Source organism: Eleginops maclovinus, chromosome 5 (genome assembly GCF_036324505.1).
Source record: "Eleginops maclovinus isolate JMC-PN-2008 ecotype Puerto Natales chromosome 5, JC_Emac_rtc_rv5, whole genome shotgun sequence".
NCBI lineage: Eukaryota > Metazoa > Chordata > Actinopteri > Perciformes > Eleginopidae > Eleginops > Eleginops maclovinus.
In genome coordinates, this window is record NC_086353.1 from 13,675,061 (window position 1) to 13,692,750 (window position 17,690).

The 17,690-nt window shown below is 41.0% G+C and overlaps 3 protein-coding genes across 5 annotated transcripts; 1 reads left to right on the forward strand and 2 right to left on the reverse strand.

Moving 5' to 3' along the window:
• Positions 1-180: 180 nt before the first annotated feature.
• On the reverse strand, positions 181-10,033 carry rfc1 (replication factor C (activator 1) 1). Of its 2 annotated transcripts, none has more exons than XM_063883932.1 (23): positions 9,924-10,033; positions 9,132-9,284; positions 8,959-9,034; positions 8,620-8,736; positions 8,157-8,461; positions 7,690-7,761; positions 7,388-7,465; positions 6,934-7,302; positions 6,415-6,531; positions 6,125-6,304; positions 5,799-5,903; positions 4,955-5,360; positions 4,455-4,564; positions 4,154-4,268; positions 3,593-3,681; positions 3,250-3,387; positions 2,920-3,015; positions 2,576-2,829; positions 2,302-2,419; positions 1,797-1,942; positions 1,497-1,710; positions 862-1,041; positions 181-777 (listed from the first exon to the last, which is right to left on the reverse strand). In XM_063883932.1, the coding sequence occupies exons 1-23, from the start codon at positions 9,924-9,926 to the stop codon at positions 667-669; spliced, it is 3,552 nt and encodes a 1,183-aa protein (XP_063740002.1). In that variant the 5' UTR covers positions 9,927-10,033; the 3' UTR covers positions 181-666. The 2 variants fall into 2 exon arrangements, with proteins under 2 accessions (XP_063740002.1, XP_063740001.1); XM_063883931.1 differs by having other exon boundaries at positions 4,455-4,567.
• A 605-nt stretch (positions 10,034-10,638) lies between these two features.
• Positions 10,639-12,681, forward strand: LOC134864732 (type-2 ice-structuring protein-like). The gene is made up of 5 exons (XM_063883937.1): positions 10,639-10,928; positions 11,789-11,958; positions 12,053-12,169; positions 12,264-12,372; positions 12,537-12,681. Exons 1-5 carry the CDS (start codon positions 10,868-10,870, stop codon positions 12,617-12,619), a joined length of 540 nt encoding a protein of 179 aa, XP_063740007.1. The 5' UTR covers positions 10,639-10,867; the 3' UTR covers positions 12,620-12,681.
• Positions 12,682-12,954: 273 nt separating this feature from the next.
• rpl9 (ribosomal protein L9) lies at positions 12,955-17,284 on the reverse strand. 2 transcript variants are annotated; one of them, XM_063883935.1, is made up of 7 exons: positions 17,035-17,283; positions 16,805-16,920; positions 16,227-16,322; positions 15,195-15,327; positions 14,889-14,969; positions 13,539-13,668; positions 12,955-13,115 (listed from the first exon to the last, which is right to left on the reverse strand). In XM_063883935.1, exons 1-6 carry the CDS (start codon positions 17,078-17,080, stop codon positions 13,562-13,564), a joined length of 579 nt encoding a protein of 192 aa, XP_063740005.1. In that variant the 5' UTR covers positions 17,081-17,283; the 3' UTR covers positions 12,955-13,115; positions 13,539-13,561. The 2 variants fall into 2 exon arrangements, with proteins under 2 accessions (XP_063740005.1, XP_063740006.1); XM_063883936.1 differs by lacking the exon at positions 13,539-13,668 and having other exon boundaries at positions 17,035-17,284.
• Positions 17,285-17,690: the final 406 nt, after the last annotated feature.

Genomic DNA, 17,690 nt, shown 5'->3' on the forward strand with positions numbered 1-17,690 from the left:
ATTTCAAATCCATTGTGTAAATTGTCCTCTGAGCGGCTGAGTTTTTCTTTAAATGAATATGATCTCTGTATAACTGTAACCTTTATAACTGTAATCTTTATGAGTTTTAAGTCAAACAAAAATACCAGCCAAAAAACATTTTCTAAAAAGGGCCTGATAAAGAACTCCATCACAGACAAACATGAGCAACATATTTCTCTATTAATCCTCACAAATTGTTTTTACAAAGAATTGCAATTGACAGGAACATCAGTGCTAACAGTAGAGCTAAAGTGTTTCTGTATTAAAGTTGTAATACAAGGTCCAACAGTCCCGTACACCGAGTCACATTATTTACAGTCTTCTCTCCTGGATCACAAACGGATGGCGGGGGAAATGCACTAACCTCCTGAAGAGACTCACGTCATTACAGCGTGGTAACATGATACAAGCAGATATTATACATGTGGTCATTATGGAGACACTGAGGGAAACACGACAGGAAGTAAAAAAGCATTTCTGAGCCACCGAGTCAACTGTTGAGGGACGGGTGAGTTCCCAGCAGAGGTTAAGAGCAGACTCACTACACACTGACGCTCAGTGAAGGGTCTCTAAGTGCCGAGAGAGTATTACAGTCTGTGGGGGGGGGGGGGGGGAGCAGGACCACGATCCTCCTCCGGTCAGCGGTTATTTCTTGGCCTTTCCTTTGCCTTTCCCCTTCCCAGAATCCTCCTTCTTCCCCTTCCCAGAATCCTCCTTCTTCTTCTTCGTCTCCTTGGTGGGTTTGGCCTTCTTCTGCTGCAGGGAGGAACACCACAGACGTAAGAAGATAAGAAGACAGCGCTTTGCACAGAGTGTTTGTTGGATTGTTAATGCTCTTACTTTGATCATGGCGTCCACTTTAACGCCCTCGTCCTCAGACTCCTGCGCTTCATTGTCCACCTCCTCTCCTCCCAACTCTGCCTCCCCCGCTCCACCGCGGCGGCCCTTCTTCACTACTTGCAGAGAGTACGGCGTCAGGTGAGCCTCTTTGTTGTATGCCCGTGTGAACGCTGCTTTCACCTGCGAGGAGACAGCGGAGGGGTCAGTTATTAACTCTTAGAGTTAAGAGTTAATAAAAGCTGCTATACCAATTACTTTTAATTATGAATTGCTCCAATGACTTGTAATGTAGTTAAGCATGTAATGTGTTCACTTGCTCAGCCCAAAACAGCATGTATAAATAAGCAAAGTTTAGGAACATGTTCCCACTTGTGACAATTTCATTAAAAGCTTGTTTATCTGCTGCTCACACATTTTTTCAAAGCATACAATTTGATTTCTGCCCTGTATGGAACAATTAATACAAGTTAAGAAGTATATTTAAAATATGGCGTAACAGTTACAGAAGGAGGAAGTTATAAAGGGATAAAGCAGATTGACACTTGTTATATAATTTGTTATATAACATTTGTTTTTAACAATGATTAGTTTCCAATCCAATCTTCAAAATCTCCACTATTTTGACTCCGGCTAACCTTAGACTCTAGTTTACAGTAGGGGTCTGGCTGCCCGCCCCACAGGCTGATCTCCATGATGCTATCCACGTCCTCCCTGATCAGCTGGTAGTCGTCCAGCAGCTTCACAGCCTCGGCGGCGCCCTCCGCTCCGTGCCTCTGCAGCGGGCTCAGCAGCGCCTGCCGCAGGTAGAACAGGTAGTCCAGGTTCACCGCCTGTCTGCTGCTCATCGTCCTGCAGGAGCCACACAGATATAACATTCAGATACTGTGTTTTACAATGTGTAAATATTCATGAGACAGTGATGAAGGCCGGCTCACTTTAAACCCATGTGTGAGGAAAGCTCCTGCACGATGCGCGAGTGTTTGCTGGTGGAGGAGTGCTTGCCGAGCCAGCTGGGGAAGGTGGGGAACTGACTCATGTAGCCTCTCATCAGCTCGCCGGGTAACACACTGGCATAGACAGCCTGCGAGCAAACACACACACACACACACACCAAAAAGCTAAAGAAAAATCAGGGTAAAGTATTCTATCAAAATGTCTTAGTGATAATAAATAAAAGGAGAAATAAAAAACTCCATAACATGTCATAAAAAGCTCAAAAGTCACAGTATAGTCCAAGAAAAGTTTCAATAAACACACTACAGAGTCCCACAAAGGACTACAAAGTGATTCAACTTGTGCAAAAGCTAGCATAATATACATGATAAATTGATGGATCAACTTTTTAAGATCGCACAGAAAACCTGATATATCAGTTACGGGAATAGCAAAAGTACACTTTACAAAGGTGATTCTATCTTCACTTCTTGTGAGTGTGTGTACCTGGGTGGGCAGCAGTGACCAGTTCTGCCCCGAGCGGATCCGTCGGTCCACCAGGTCTCCGTCAGATATGGAGTCTGCCGTCTTGCTGAGCAGCATCAGGTGGGCCTTCAGGTCCCCACTGTGAGAAGAGACACCCAAATACAGAAATGTTAAAGGAATAGTTTGACATCGTTGGAAATATTAGTTTTTTACTGGTCTTTCTTATGGTTTAAGCATTAATATAGCCAGGATTCAATTAGCTTAGCTTAGCCTGGACACAGAGAGTCTCTCTCACCCGGCAGCCTTTGGCCGAACATGCAGGTAGTTCTCCTGGACAAAGAGCGGCGCTAGCGAGTAGTCGTGGAAGAAGAGGTCAGATTTGTCGATGAAGCTCATGTGGGCGGTCTCATCCCCGAAGGCAAACACCTTCCTACAGACGTCAAACGGCCCCATCTTCATGTCCTTGCGGGCGTTGGCTGCATCCGACTTGCACCGATCGTACGTCATCACCTTGTCTTTGGCCGACCACATGCTGAGGTTGTGAATCACCTGGGGAAACAAAAACAGCCGGCATGGTGAGAGAGGAGGCGGGTTTAGAGATAACCTCAGAGATCATTCATGATGCTTTGTGTTCTTTACCTGTCGGATATCCTGATTGGAGGCCAGGATTATCTCATTAAGAGCTGGAGGGGGGATCTTGATTCCCTCCTTGAAAGCAAGAGACATCATGGCTCCCTGAAAAGCAAGTTTAGGAGAAGGAAAAGAAAAAGATTTATACCAAGTGCTCACTTTACCAATTTAATTTAAAAGTAGGTTACAGATAGTCAGCACGTTCTGTTTATTTCTGCTGTGTGTAATTATTTGCATTTATCATAGTGTCATTGTATCGATTCATGACAGGAATTAACTTTATGATTTTTATAATTAGGTTGTTTTCAGCACCTATTGTTTACAGATGTGTGTGTGTACCTTGATCTGTTCCACTCGTGGCCTCTGGAAGCGCAGATCGAAGCAGTAGTTGGCCAGCGACCTGATCTTCATATGGTTGCGATCGTTGCACATGAAGATGATGGGAATCTTTGACGTTTTGATCAGGCCGATCATCTCCTGCAGGACGCCAAAGGTCAGAGTTCAGCAACAAGAAACATGACACAAGAAACATTAACTTTAACCGAAATAGAAGAACTCGTCTCCTCACAATCAGAGGTGTGAACCTCTGAACATCCTGATTACTATTTTAAATTTGATTGATTTGATCAACCATCCCTCTAATCTCTGCACAGTGTGAGTATCTGGCAAAGTTCATGTTTACCTGGATTCCTCCGCGGTCCTCGTTGCCAGCCATGCCATCGACCTCATCCATGATCAGGACGTGCTTACTGGTCACTTTCTGAGACGTGCCTACAAAACACACACACACCACATGGTATTACATTTGATTCTCGATAAATGTATGCTGTGTCGAATCTCCAAGAGAAAATTATTTTACTTCTAGGAAAAAATTAAACTTGAAAATGCCAAATATCGCCATAACTATACTTGAGTTAGCGGCTACAGTGAATGAAACCTCTTTCTGCAGAAATCACAGCTTTTGAACGATTCTTGCAACAAGCTTTCCTTTCAGAAATATTCTGTAATATAATCTGCACTGTGATAACACACTTCTAAAGCATGGGGATCTAATTCTAAGGCTGTACATGTGTTTTTGAGCACCTTAACAGACTTGTTATTTTAGCATAATGCTAACAGCTTTGTTCTTTGCAATGCTGTCATGCAACCAAATGAATAATAAAAAACCTTTTATCGCACATCAATAAACGCTGATGTTGGTTCGGGTGTGTCGCAGACTGAAACAACAGTAAAGAGAGATCACCTTTGTAGAAGCCCTCGATGCTTGTGTTGTTGAGGGACTCTGACACGACTTCCTTCAAACTGTTTTTGCTGCGAGTGCAGCTGGCGTTCATCTCCACAAAGCTGAAGCCCAACTCCTGCAGGACCACACACACACAGAAGGGGGAGAGGGCTAGTCAAACAGAGACCAAAGCTAAATGTTATAGTTTAAGGCATCATTTGTCAACACTGGAAATCACAGATGCAAATAATAATCACACAATATTACACTGACTGGACAGAAAGCACCTAAAGACACTAAGTCTGTGTGTTTCCATACCGACCTCACAGACCAGGGCCGCTGTGGTGGTCTTCCCCACGCCCGGAGGTCCAGAGAGCAGAGCAGCTTTGAATCCTGATCCGTCATCTTTGCCTCCAAACTTTCCGAACCGAGCTGCTGCAGAGCAACAACAACATTTTAATAAGTAAACTATGATTGACTATGACTTATCCCCCCCCCAAACAGTCAGAGGAGCAAAGTTGCATTCCTGTTCCTCAAAACATTTTTTATATCAGGAAATAATATGATAAAATCTCATATGAAATAAGATTAACCACAGATGTGAATTGTGATCTGATAACTAAAAAAAAGGGGCATTTGACAAATTAACTAAATTAACTCAAATGATTTTAGTTTTCATCAACTAAAGATATAGCTAAGAGTAGGACTAGGACCTAATCTATAACAGCTTCCAAAATAAAATCTGCTTTTACATCTACTTTTTGTCATGACCCTGAATTCTTTTCACACACCTAAAAACACAACAAGACAAACCGCTGCTACCTGGTGGTTTGGAGGTGCCGCTGCCGTGGTGTCGGTGCCAGTTCTGCAGCCAGCGGACCAGCTTATTGGCACAGCTCTGATCTCCCTGCTGGCCAATCACAGCCTTCAGAGAGAGCGGGCGGTACTTGTCCACCCACAGCAGGCTGGCGTCCTCCCCTTTCGCTGATGGGGAGGATGCTGAGGAGGAGGAGAGGCCCAGCTCCCTCCGGGCTGTGTGAGCAGAGCCCCTCCCAGGCGGAGTGCCGCTCTCTCTGGTCCTGGTGCCGTGGCCACTAGCCAGGCCGGTCTTTGACGGGCTTGGGGTGTGAGGGGACCGGGAGTTACCCTTAGAGGGAGAGATCTTCTGAGATTTTGGGGTGCTCTTGGATGTCTTGCCGGGGGTAGTCCTGGTCTTGGAAGCCTTGTTCTAAAAGTCAAGTCAAGATCAACGGAAAATAAAAAGCATGTTTCTCCTGCCATAACAAACAGATATGCTCTGTATCAGAACCAAAATCCTTTAACCGTCCCAAAGGGGGGACATTTACATTGTTACAACAAAAGCAAAGAGCCAAAAAGTACAACATATTCATTAAGACAACAATAATAAATGAAAGAAAGAGAGACTACTCGGTGTTGGGTAGGAACTGCTGTGACAGGCTGCCAGGCGAGCAGCGCCAGAAAACATCAATCATCTAAATGAGCATTTGATGCATCGCCCAAAACAGTTGTTATTTATTACAAAAATGACTGTGAATCTGAAGAGGAGAGGTTTCATATTCTTACATCTTATAGGTTTCAAACTATTCCACCGCTAAAAAAATTACTTTGTAACCAGAATGTTTTAGGAAAAAATATGAGAGCGTACCTCAGCTTCTGCAGCGATCTCGTACTTGGACTTCTTTCCAGGTTTGGTTCTGATCAGCTCCAACAGACCATCTTCATCCAGGATCTTGGTTCCAAAACTCTCTGCCTGAGCACAAAGCCAGATAAGGAATTAGTCAAAGGATGGAATGAAGGGAAAAAACAAATGTAGGGAAATGATAAATAATATGACAAAATGTATTAAAGCCAAAACAAGTATTGTTAAGCTCCTTTCAGTTAGTGTATAGAACTTAGGAAACTGTTCAAGTTAAATCAATCAAACATGTTTCTTCAGGAAAAGTTCCGGCTATTCTGGATCAGGGGGGTCACCTTCTCAAGTTTGGAGACTCCGCTGTCTCTGCCTTGCACCATGAAGGTGGTCTTCTTGCTGATGTTGCCTGTCACCTTGCCTCCGTAGCGCTCGATCAGGGATTTAGCATCATCCCTCTCCATGGACTCCATGACCCCCGTCAGCACAAACACACAGCCCTCCAAACAGTTCTCTGCACCCTGGGAAATATACACACACACACACACACAACAAGCAGTCTGTGATTAGGCACAAGACCCAGGCAGTTAGAGGAAAGGTGGTGGACAGTGTGAAGGCCGATGAGTGTTACCTGAGGGATTTCCTTTGAGCCCAGAGCTCGTGGTCCGTCCCTGTTGAGGAAGTTCCTGAAAGCTGCAGTGTTCCTCTTCTTCTCTGCGTCGTCAGGACTCGTACTCGTACTCGTGCTCTGATCAGATTGAGAAACAAAGAGGGCATTCATTTATTTTAAACAAACAAAACAAAAACAAACCTCAGGACAGCAGGAAGTCATCACAGCTTCTGTTGCAGAGGGAACACTCATCGGTCTCGACTGCAGCTCGGGCAATAAAACGAAAAAATAATAAAACAAATGTGTCATTAATGCATGTAGCATTTGAAAGGACGTAATGTACTTTGGACAAAAGTGTCAGCTGAATTATATGAAACGTAAATACTTTTAACACTAATACATCAATCATTCCACAAATATTTACCTACATTTGTGTTAATGTGAATTGTGTTTTATCGTGAATGAAGAAATAAATAAACAGATTGAAAATAATGTCTCCCAATGACATGATGGAAGCTTAGCTGACAGGTGAACATGTACCTTGCTCATCTCTGGTTTCTTGGGAGATGTTTTAACCGTGGTTCCTGATTTGGGAGTGAATTTCTTCTCTTTGCTCGGAGAAGCGACGGGCTCCTTCTTGGGGGAAATTTTTATTTTGAAGGGCGAAATAAGTGTTTTGCTCTTTGACGATACATTTCTCTGTTCTTCCTCTTTCTTCATCGTGGCCAGTTTGGAGCTGGCTCTGACGGAGGCGGGGTTCTTCTTAGGGGTCGGACTGATCGCATCCTCCGACACGCTGCCTTTCCGGCTGATCTTTGACGGACTGCTCATGCTGCCGGCAGCGGAATCTGGACTGCTCTTTCTGGGTAATTTTGTAGGGGATGGTTTATCTTCAGAGCCTTTACGAGCCTGGATGAGGACACATTGAATTAAATGTAATGACCACTTAAAAATCTACGGTGGATATGCCTTTTTGTTGTTGTTTTTAAATTACCTTCTTCGCTTGAGGCTCCTCATCCAGCATGGCCAGAGTTCTGGCAAACTCTTCATCCTCATGGACCTGCTTCTCCAGCTGAGTTAGAAAAAAATGAATAATAAACAATAAGTTTACTTTTGAACAACATCAGTCAGGGCAGCAAAAGATTTATGTTGACTTTTAACTTTCAAAAGTGATTTCAAAAGATTGACATTCAAAATAAGGACTTATTTTTTGTCAATTGACTAACTTAGTAATCAATGTGTTTACTCTGTAATTCCAAGTGCAATAAACGAGCAGCTGTATGGCGATCAGTTTACCTCTATGTCCTCGTCCATCTGCAGCTGCTTGGCGATTTGCTCATCACTCAGATCATCTGTGTCCTGAGTTGGCTGAGGAGAAGACACATTTACAAAGTCAGTTTGTTGTGAAAGGATCCTTGTTTGATACTTTATTGAGAAGCTGAAAACAACAGTTAGTAATAGAGTTCAGGGGTTTTGCAATTGTGTGATTCTTGTATATCGTCACCTTCTTAAACTAATGGCCTATGTCATATTTTAAACTTTTTCAAAAAACTGAACCAAATATAGAATATATGAGATATAATATATATATATTTTTTTAGTATCTTGGTGTAATATTAAGCTGTCTTTGGCTCTTACTGCTGTAACAATGCAAATTTCCGCTCTGTGGGATAATTAAAGGTATTCTGATTCTGATTCAGACAGTTTGGCTGAAAAAGCAGTACATGAGGTGTGAAGACAGGAAGTCATTTATCAATACTCACCGCCTTTCGTTTGGTGCTGGCTACGAGCTTCTTATCTGAACGTTGAACGGCTGCACTGCCGAAGTAGTTTAATACTGAGGTGGGGGTGTGTTTGGGGGCAGGAGGCGGGGCTGACTTAGGGGTGACTGGGGTAGGAGGAGACTTCACCGCAGTTTTCCCCTTTGTGGAGGAGGGAGTGACAGGAGACTTCAGTCCCTCTTTGGCTCCGGGACGAGCATCTGACTTTGTCTGTTTGGCCGTGCCATTCTGCTTGGGTTTAGTTTTGGAGACCTTCTTCAGGGTCTGAAATGAGTCGCTGTCTGAGTCTAAAACCAAAAACCAAAAAGTCGTATTAAATACTGGCAAATCCTATAATCATTTAAAATTATATTTGTCCTCCATCGCCATCAAGACAGATGAGGCAATAAATCATTAAATGGATATCAGGTCATGTCACATGGCCCAAGCGTATGTGTCCCATTACCTGTCTCAGAGACATACTGCACAGGATCCTTTTTGGGAGGTGTCTCTGTTTTGTTCTTCTTCTCTTTCTCTTTGGGGGATTTCTTTGACTTTCTCACTGGCTCCTCGTCCTCGGAGTCTGGGCAGACAGAGAAACATGAATACGCAGCAATGTGTTTAGCTGTCCATCACAGCTTATTAAAAAGTCCCTGATTTGTGCCTCACAAAAAAGAAGACAAATAAATCACATTTCCCCTGAAAAACAGATGCTATGCTTTGTGCCTGACATTTAATGATGCCATAAAAGAGGCACCAACAGCATCATGGGAATCATGAGTAGCAAAAAAACCATTACACATACCAGACACTATGACTGCTTGCTTCTTCCGTTTTTTGTCACTATCCTTGAGTTTCTCCTCTGTCTTGGAGTTTTTCACCTAAAGCATATAAACCAAAATAAAACTTGATCAATAAGATGAAGAAGCAGATGATCCACTACAGGAAGGAGGCAGGCTAATAAAATAATTTCTTTGCCTTGGGGGTCTCTTTCTTTTTCACTTCCTCGTCTGAAGAGAGAGGATTCTTCTTTTTCTTTTTCTTCTGCTCCTCTGTTTTGATGTTTCCATTTGAAGCTGGTTTCTGCACCGCAGGCTTTGCTGCAGTCGGTGCAAAGAACCTCCTGATGTCCTGTTTGCAAAAACACAAGTCAAGTCCTTTCCATTAACTATTTTTAGTTTATGTTCCAAGTAAAAATGGCAGAAAGTAATGCCTATGATTTTAAGATGTCATGCTTCTTTGATGAATATCTTTGGATTGACAGAACAATACACTTGAAGACATCATCATGGACTCTGAAAAAAGGGATGGACAATTTTCACTATTTTATATTTTACTATATAATATGCAGGGTAATTAAGAATGAATCTGAACGTTAAGTTGCAACCCTATTTTTTGCTCGGACTATAAATAACTTTCCTGGATGCAAATTGATGCTTTGGCGCAGTTAGTAGCCTATTCACTTTGTGACGTTGATTTTTTAAAAGAAAATAAGCATCATCTGAAATGCGATAACAAACAGCATGCACATGTCAGCTGATGTATCACATCATAGCAAATTATGAGTGTGTTCAACGCTTCTTTTTTTTTGCTCGCTAACTTCAATTAATGACTGCTTATGTCTCCTCTTTAGCAGCAGCTAACATTGCACACTTGACTTCAGGTTCAGCAGCAACAAAACAGGATTACTTTACGCGTTATGCAACCACTCTGTTAACGTAGACAGCGTGCCGACAAGTGCAAATAAATAGCTTTAAATGTGTCACGTACCATTATTGACAGGCTTTCTTTACAGTTTAGGTCCAGAAAAGTAATGAAAACCTACAACTGATTGGCGCGAAGCTGGATTATGTCGCCCGGAGATGACGCACAACCGGGAGTCTGTTGCTATGCGTCATGTGCGTCACTTAGAGAGGGTTAATCTTCTAAAAAACGTGGTTTTCGATAACAAATGCGTATTTTGTAATAATGAAAAAGAAAAAAAATCGGTTTTTAAAAAGACCAGTGAACATTAAGGTTCTGAAGGAAATGTTATAACGCTTGGAGCAAATGTGCAGTATTATAACATAGGATACAATGTAAACAAAAACAAGACTCTTTAGCAGACTGGCAATTCATTGATTTTATTGGGGAATTTCACATTAATGAGGCCAGGTTCTTGAGGTCTTTCCCATAGTTTGTACCTTTCAGGATTTGAAGAATAAGAAATGTTCCTTTGTAGATATTATTTAGCATACAATACAAGTCTTTGAGTACCTTTTTTATCCACAAAACAAACCAGACACTTTTATATTATTTTTTTTTTGACAAACCTACAAAATCAAATAAAAATATAACTCATTTAAAAATGTCTGGATAATATTGTTTTAATTATTGTAACTTGGCACAAGGCAATAGGATGGTGAATGTGTGTTAACAGAGCATTGACCTAGGGAACATAAATTTGTTAACCTTTGATTTGTGTACATGTATTGAAACTGATCCATCTTTATGGGTTCAACAGGCTTCACATGATGGCCAAAGCAGCATAAGAAGAGAAGATATTTCTCCAGGAGGTTTACTCTCAGCCTCAATTCTTTCCTGCACTTTCCTCTGATCACTTTCTTCGTCCTGTGAAGAACCACAGCCACTGGTGCCAGGCTCACATCAGCTTTATAAATATTTGGTTTTTTTGTGTGTGCAAGGATTATCTGCCATTCTCAACAACGAACAGGATGCTCACTGTGTCTCTACTAGTTTGTGCCATGATGGCTCTGACTAGGGCTAATGTTGATGGTGAGTATCTCTTTATACATTTTTTGTGTGGTAATAATGAAGCAAACCTTTATTCTAGCAGCTAACCTTACAGAAAAGCCTGTACTAACCACATATATGGAACTATCAAATTAATAATATTCTGGCAATTATGCAAACCAAATGCAATAATGATGTCCTACAATGCAAAACACTAGCACAGATAAATAAGATATGAATCTGTCTTTTAGCAATTATTTTTTTTAGGATATGATTCCATATAATTACATAATTGATATAGAATTTCAAATTGTAAGAGAGAGACAACACATTGATAGCTAAAGCAGGAGACATCAAGGGAAGAAGCTAGTCAGGTCTAAACTGCAGCTACAACCTTTTTTATTTAAGGACTTTTGACCTAATAATTAATTTAGTTTTTAAGGCTTTTTCTACACAAGACTAAATGAGACCCAAGCTCAACTGGAGTTAATGGTAGCCGTGTTAGGTGAGCAGAGTAGCAGTAACTACAATCTCAGCTTTTTACCATAGTTAGAGACTTTATGCTATAACTTTAACAATATAAATGTGCTTTACAGAAAAGCACTGAAACGTTCATGTACAACAGGGATGTGCACAAGGCCGGGTTACAGTGCGTCAAACAGGTTTCTTGCCTATTTGTTAAGCTGCCCCTCAGGAAGATATATGATTGTAATTGGTCTTGTTGAACTCTTTAGAGATTATTATTTGACAGACCTTTGAATTGTCTCTGTATTTCCCTGACAAAGACATTCATATAGGCACAATGGAGCAAAGGTGATTTATTTTATTAATTTATTGTAAAAACAGACACAGCACCTGCCCGTGAGTAACCATGTGACCACCTGTCACCTGTTTGTCCTCAGAAAACATCTCTGTCAAGATCAGGGGGCCTGTGGCCAAGGGTTCAAAATCCACTGTCCTCGCTCAGGCCACAGGTGAACCACCACGCTCAGGGTGTCTGGCTACTTGGACTGAATATGGTGATCGCTGTTTCTTTTTTGAACCAGCAAAGAGGAGTTGGGCTAAGTCTGAGGTACAAGAGAACATTTGAATATATGGATTTATATAGCTTTTGAATGTTCTTCTGATTTACCTGCATGTTTGTTTGATGGACATTTCTACTGTAGCTGCACTGTCAGAGCCTGGGAGGGAACCTCGTCTCCATCCACAACTACGCTGAGTATAATCACACCCAGCAGATGACTTCTGGACCAGCGTGGGTTGGAGGCGCCGCTTGCCAAGATGTAACATTTCTTCACAGGTTTTGGTGGTCTAAACAGAATACTACAATTTAAGGCTATTTATATTTACATATAATCTTTATTTTCTGTCTTATAGGGATTGACTTGGCTCTGGAGTGATGGTCTACCTATGTATTATGATGAATGGTGTCCAAATCAACCTAAAGGTGGTACAGAAGAGTGCTGTTTGCAGATCAATTCTGAGGGTAAATCACAACACATCGTTTGACAGCTATTGATAAAATATAATACATACTGAAGGCAGTAGGTTTGTGTTGGTAAATTACGCAAATTAATGGCAGTTGTAAGTTCATTCTTCAAATATGATTTTAAATTGCCAAAGTGTAGTAAGATGTTTCTGTTTTTACAGAAGACCAATGCTGGGACGACATAAGTTGTAACACTCTGCTTCCATCAATCTGTGTCAAGGCAACTCACAGACTCCTCAACTGAGCTTTTACAAGGAACATGAGTAATGAAAATGTTGCATTGTCAAATTAAAAAAAATAAGGTGTTCTGTGAGTATGAAGTTTACTGGTCAGGTGAGAAGTACACTAATAAATCACACAAACGTGATGTGGCTTTTCTGCTTATCGCACACATTTGACATAGGAAGTTATGAAATGATCCATTCTGATACAAGTGAATCCACACGTTGACCACCTTCATAAATAGTATAACTACTGTAGAAAAGTAGAGCTCATGTAACTGCATGGTGTTCCTCAAATGTATACACACCAAGTGATTACGAACAGTAGCAAATCAAATGAAGGTGACAACACAAGAGATTAGCTGGAAAAGTTGGTAGTTTTTATTGGTCATAAGGACATTGTGAACAATCATTCAGTATCTTGCTCGACCACGGTGGTCTTCTCGCTCACATAGATGCCGTCCAGGAACTTCCTGATGTCCTTCTTTCTGACCGTGGTGGCCTGTTGGATCAAGGCCGCTGAAAATTAAACAGAAAGGAGTGTGAAGGGACGATCACATGAGGGTTAATGAAAGCCTAATAAAAACATGCTAAATTATTAAAGCTTGCGTGACATGAGCACAAAGATATTCTGTCATTTAAAAGCAGAGATAACTTAGATTAACAAGCTGTGGTTTTTGATAAAAATAAAGTCCTAAACATAAGGCTGTGGTAAAATGAGTAAAAAGCTAAATCTGAAACTAGGATTAGTTAAACAGTATCCCCCATGAGCCCAGTCCCAGAATTAAAGAAACAGAAAACATGGAGAAGGCTCCGTTACAGAAAAACCATTAAAAGAAAGGGGGAAACGTTGCATCACCCCAAGACATGACAGTGAAAGGGAAATGCAAAGAAAGAGAAAACAGATCAGGCCAAAAGGGAGGCTTCGACGGCAAGGCTAACCTCAATGAGTGCAGATGTGTTTTTTACTGAGGTTTATCCACTACTGTTCCCTTCTCAGACACGTAAATACCATCCAAGAACTTTCTGATATCCTTATTTTTGACTGTGGTAGCCTGTTGGATCAGAGCAGCTGGAACAGAAGGAAGTTGGGATAAGAAACACGTCACATGGGATCACAATGGTTACACAGGAGGACTGGGGAAAGATTACAATGGAGGAATGAACGCTGCAGTCAGGACGGACAGGCATAATGACACTGTCAGCTTTGTGTTTCACATCTGTAATGAAACAATGACATCTTTGCATTTCAGCTTTATTTTGGGTGCGGGTTAACATGCACATCATTATTAACCAAATACAGATAAGAGTCAAGCAGTCAACTCAATACAAATGCACAGGAGTACAAATCCAAAAAACATACGTTGGTCCTACTGAAACATTGATGTATAGCAGTGAGCGATGATGGTGCAGCCTTACTTAACATCTACAGTAGTTGTCAGTGCTGTAACATTCTGTTCAGTTCAATATGTCCCAAAGCTGAGGCTAAAACGCACTGGACTTCATTCTGACAGTACATAGTTAAAGTCAGGGGCTGGAAGGTATATCTGAGGCAGTGTGGGAAAGTAGATATTGTGTTGTTCAGCAAATGTCTTTACATTAATCTTTGATTTGTTTAAGTAGAATAAGGTCAATAATCCACAAAAAAACACTGTCTTCAGTCATCTTGAAATACATTTTCAAAGGCATTAAACATAATTTGGTATTGCAATTGGCTACATCATAAATGTTAGAGAGTTTTACTTTAAAAATGGTAGAACAAATACTCTGCTGATAAATACTGGAGGAATGTCAAACTCATGTTCAAGTGAATATTCTAAGGAAAGGAAGAGGAGGATTTACGGGATCAAACACCACACTGATAAAACGAACAGCTCAAAGTCTGCAGTTTCGTGGGAGAGGTACCAGCCATCTGCCGCTCATATCACCAACAGATTTCCTGTGTGGTTTGTTTGTGTCTGAAAGTAAACCAAGCTTCAAGGCAGCTTTGCTGAACTGAAAGTATATTAGGATTCCTGCATATCATTTAAGCTGTACAAGATTGGACTGCGACAGGGGGTCAAATAAAACTGGATTTGGACTTGCAGACGGGTCAGGATATTTTACCTGCTAGATATATCTCAGTCTTTAAAATATCTACACAAAGCACATTTTTACAAACGAAAAATGATTTCCTGTGATCGTCTTTTTTTTTAAAGGCTAGGTAAAGGAACAAAAGATAAATAAAATTGCTTAAACCACGTAGTGTACACAAATACAGCCACGTAGTTAAGCTGTAGAGAAGACTGTTACCTGAGTTTGACACCAGCTCAATGTCATTTCCCTCCAGGATCAGCTCGTCCTTCTGGGCAGCGGACACTGCACAGTTCACACCTAAAGCAAATATTTACTTTTAATATTCACCATCTGATAGAGCCAGCACCTCTATCCTCCTTAAAAACTCGAAAAGAATAGGTGCATCACAATGAATCCATGTTTCAGACATGTGGAAGAATGCCCTGTGCAAAGGCAGGGCAGTTTTCCACATCTCTGAAACATGGATTTTACAGAAATACAATACTCTTAGAACAGTATTTCCATAACTTGCAGCAAACTCACCAGCCCTCATTCGGACGCGGCGGATGTACTTCTCTCCCAAGAAGTTCCTGATCTCCACCAGAGTTCCAGTCTCCTGAATGACGACGTTGATGGGGAAATGGGCGTACACGGAGCGCATTTTGTACCGGAAGCCCTGCAGTCAGAAGAGATGCATTCAGCCAAGAACAAAATTGTTCTGCCGACAATGGCCAGCCAGACCGCAAAGACACCATGATTACAATACATGCCTATCCCACTGTAAATGATGGGCCGAAGACTCAGGAATATGGCTCGGTACAATTAGATTGTGTTAATAATAGCTTCAGACTCACAGCTCTGATATGATCTTTGATACAATATCAATTTAATTCAAGGTTTTATTTGTCATATGCACAGCATATACAACGTATATGTTGGCAATGAAAATCTTATATCCCATGCTCCTCCAACAACTCAACATACATGGTGCAAATAAGATAAATAAAATAGTGCAAAAAGAGAGAAGAATATTTACAATAACAACAATAAAGATTTAAGGATGTGAAATATATACATATGTGGAATACATTGAGAGTATTTAATACACTGTACAGTAATTTAAATACTTTACACTGTTGAATGAAGAGGATTCTAACTGGGGATAGTTCAGATATGATACTAATTGTTTTGTGATAAACTATTCTCAAATAAGTTGAGCTCTAAATTGTACCAACAACCCCATAGACTGGTGCACTGCCAGCTTTGATATTTTCCATTTAAATATGACATGCTTTATTCAACATGGAAATTCATTTTGCACATCTTAGATTAAGCTTTACTTTTGGCTAGGCAGCTCTTGGTTTTAAATCAGACATGTGAAAAGACATCTGCCTTTAGACCTTCTCCGGGCAAGTTTTGATTCAACTGAGTTTATATCTAAAATCTTAGAGAAACATCATGTATCCACAGGACAAGGTACATAACAAAAAAAAATGAGCAAGACTTTGTAAATAGATTTTCCATGTGAAGTTCGATATGAAGCAGAAAATAAACATCGGATCCAGCCGCACTCACCAAGGTGACTCCCTTGATCATGTTCTGGACGTGGCTGCAAATGGTGCGGACCGTGGCCAACTCCTTCCTGTTACCCCACCATTTATCCACACGAAGCTGAGGAAGACGCACAAATGGTATTACTTTCATTGTCTTGAAAGAAAAGCAATATATAAAATATAACAGACAACTGCTGTGGGCTTTCTTGTATGCGTTACTGGCCATTTTAAGACTCCATAGAAAAAAACTGTCAAATACATCAGCAATGCTGTAGGTCGTCTGAGGCACTAAAGTGTATATCATCTTACTGTAGGACCTTTAGAGCTGATAAACTGCATTGAGCTGCTCTTTTAAATGCATTGTGATCACAATTCTGTGACTCCATTTCTAGCGTTTGTATTTATAATACAACTTAATTACATGCAGAACTAACAGGATAACACACCCGTAGAAAACAGATTACAACCTTGTGCTTCATTTTTCATTTCTTATATGTAGTCTTATGTTGTCATGGTAAACCATTCAATGATCACCCAGAGATATTTTATCCTGCCATCACGTTTCCATCATAGCACAAACAGAGTATTGTTCCTCCTTACCTTCTTCTGTTTCTTGCCCAGCAGACTGAGCTCCAGGTTGATGTGGTTAAACTCCCTGACGAGTTTGCCACGGGGCCCCTTGACAGTGACTGTCCGCCCCTTCAACCTCACCTCGACTGCAAAGACAAAACGCGAAAAGAGTTTAGAAACCACACTCCATAAGTAATGTCAAAAACGCATGTTTCTGAGGAATTATCCTGATGGTGTGCAAAAAGGCATCGGCTTCTTACCCTCGTCGGGGATGTCTACAGTCTGACTGCTGAGAATGGTCTTCATTCTGTAAAAACAAAAAAGACAACATGTGAGTTTATGGTCTGAAACTTGTTTGCATCATTCATAATGTGACATCCTTACTCTCCATAGCTACACTTCTCTAGCTACAAGGTGCAAAATATCCAGTTCTAACCCGTCATGTTGTGTTTTAAGATTACAGGATGAAGTTTAAGCCCACAATAAAACGTGGTCATTGTAAAATTCAGTAGGAGCATCTCAGCACAGCCACACTTCGTTATATCAATTAGCATTTGTGCTAATGCTAAGGGAAAGATACACTACGCAGTGACACCGGTGTAACCTATGTGTATAACATAACAGGACCAACTCTAAAACACATTACTCAGAGTAATGAACAGCTGAAGAATACTGCACTCCAAATAGTAATATAGTCAAACGAGCTGCGGGCCTAGGCACGGACAGAGGAGCCAGGCCTCAGACATACAACGTTATCTATGAAAAACAACCATCATGTTTCTTAACAAACCTAATGTTAAGGCAAAATACAGTTTATGTAGTGTAAAACAACACCGCACGAATCTGGTAGTTCACGGTTAAGCCAAAAACATGTTTAATTAACACAGATGGAGTTAGATTAAACTCAGGGAATAAT

Bases quoted from the DNA above. Each gene is read 5' to 3' on its own strand.
- rfc1 (XM_063883931.1), bottom strand. The intron at 9,035-9,131 runs GCAAAGAAATTA...TATATGCTTTAG, and splicing joins AAAAGAAAGAGACCCCCAAG to GTGAAAAACTCCAAGACAGA. The intron at 4,568-4,954 runs GTAGCAGCGGTT...GTTGCTCTGCAG, and splicing joins CGGCACCTCCAAACCACCAG to CAGCTCGGTTCGGAAAGTTT.
- LOC134864732 (XM_063883937.1), top strand. From the start codon at position 10,868: ATGCTCACTGTGTCTCTACTAGTTTGTGCCATGATGGCTCTGACTAGG. The intron at 12,170-12,263 runs GTAACATTTCTT...TCTGTCTTATAG, and splicing joins GAGGCGCCGCTTGCCAAGAT to GGATTGACTTGGCTCTGGAG. The intron at 12,373-12,536 runs GTAAATCACAAC...CTGTTTTTACAG, and splicing joins TTTGCAGATCAATTCTGAGG to AAGACCAATGCTGGGACGAC.
- rpl9 (XM_063883936.1), bottom strand. From the start codon at position 17,080: ATGAAGACCATTCTCAGCAGTCAGACTGTAGACATCCCCGACGAGG. The intron at 16,323-16,804 runs GTAAGGAGGAAC...CGTCTTCCTCAG, and splicing joins TGGGCAAGAAACAGAAGAAG to CTTCGTGTGGATAAATGGTG. The intron at 13,116-14,888 runs GTAACAGTCTTC...TTTAATTTTCAG, and splicing joins TGAGCTGGTGTCAAACTCAG to CGGCCTTGATCCAACAGGCC.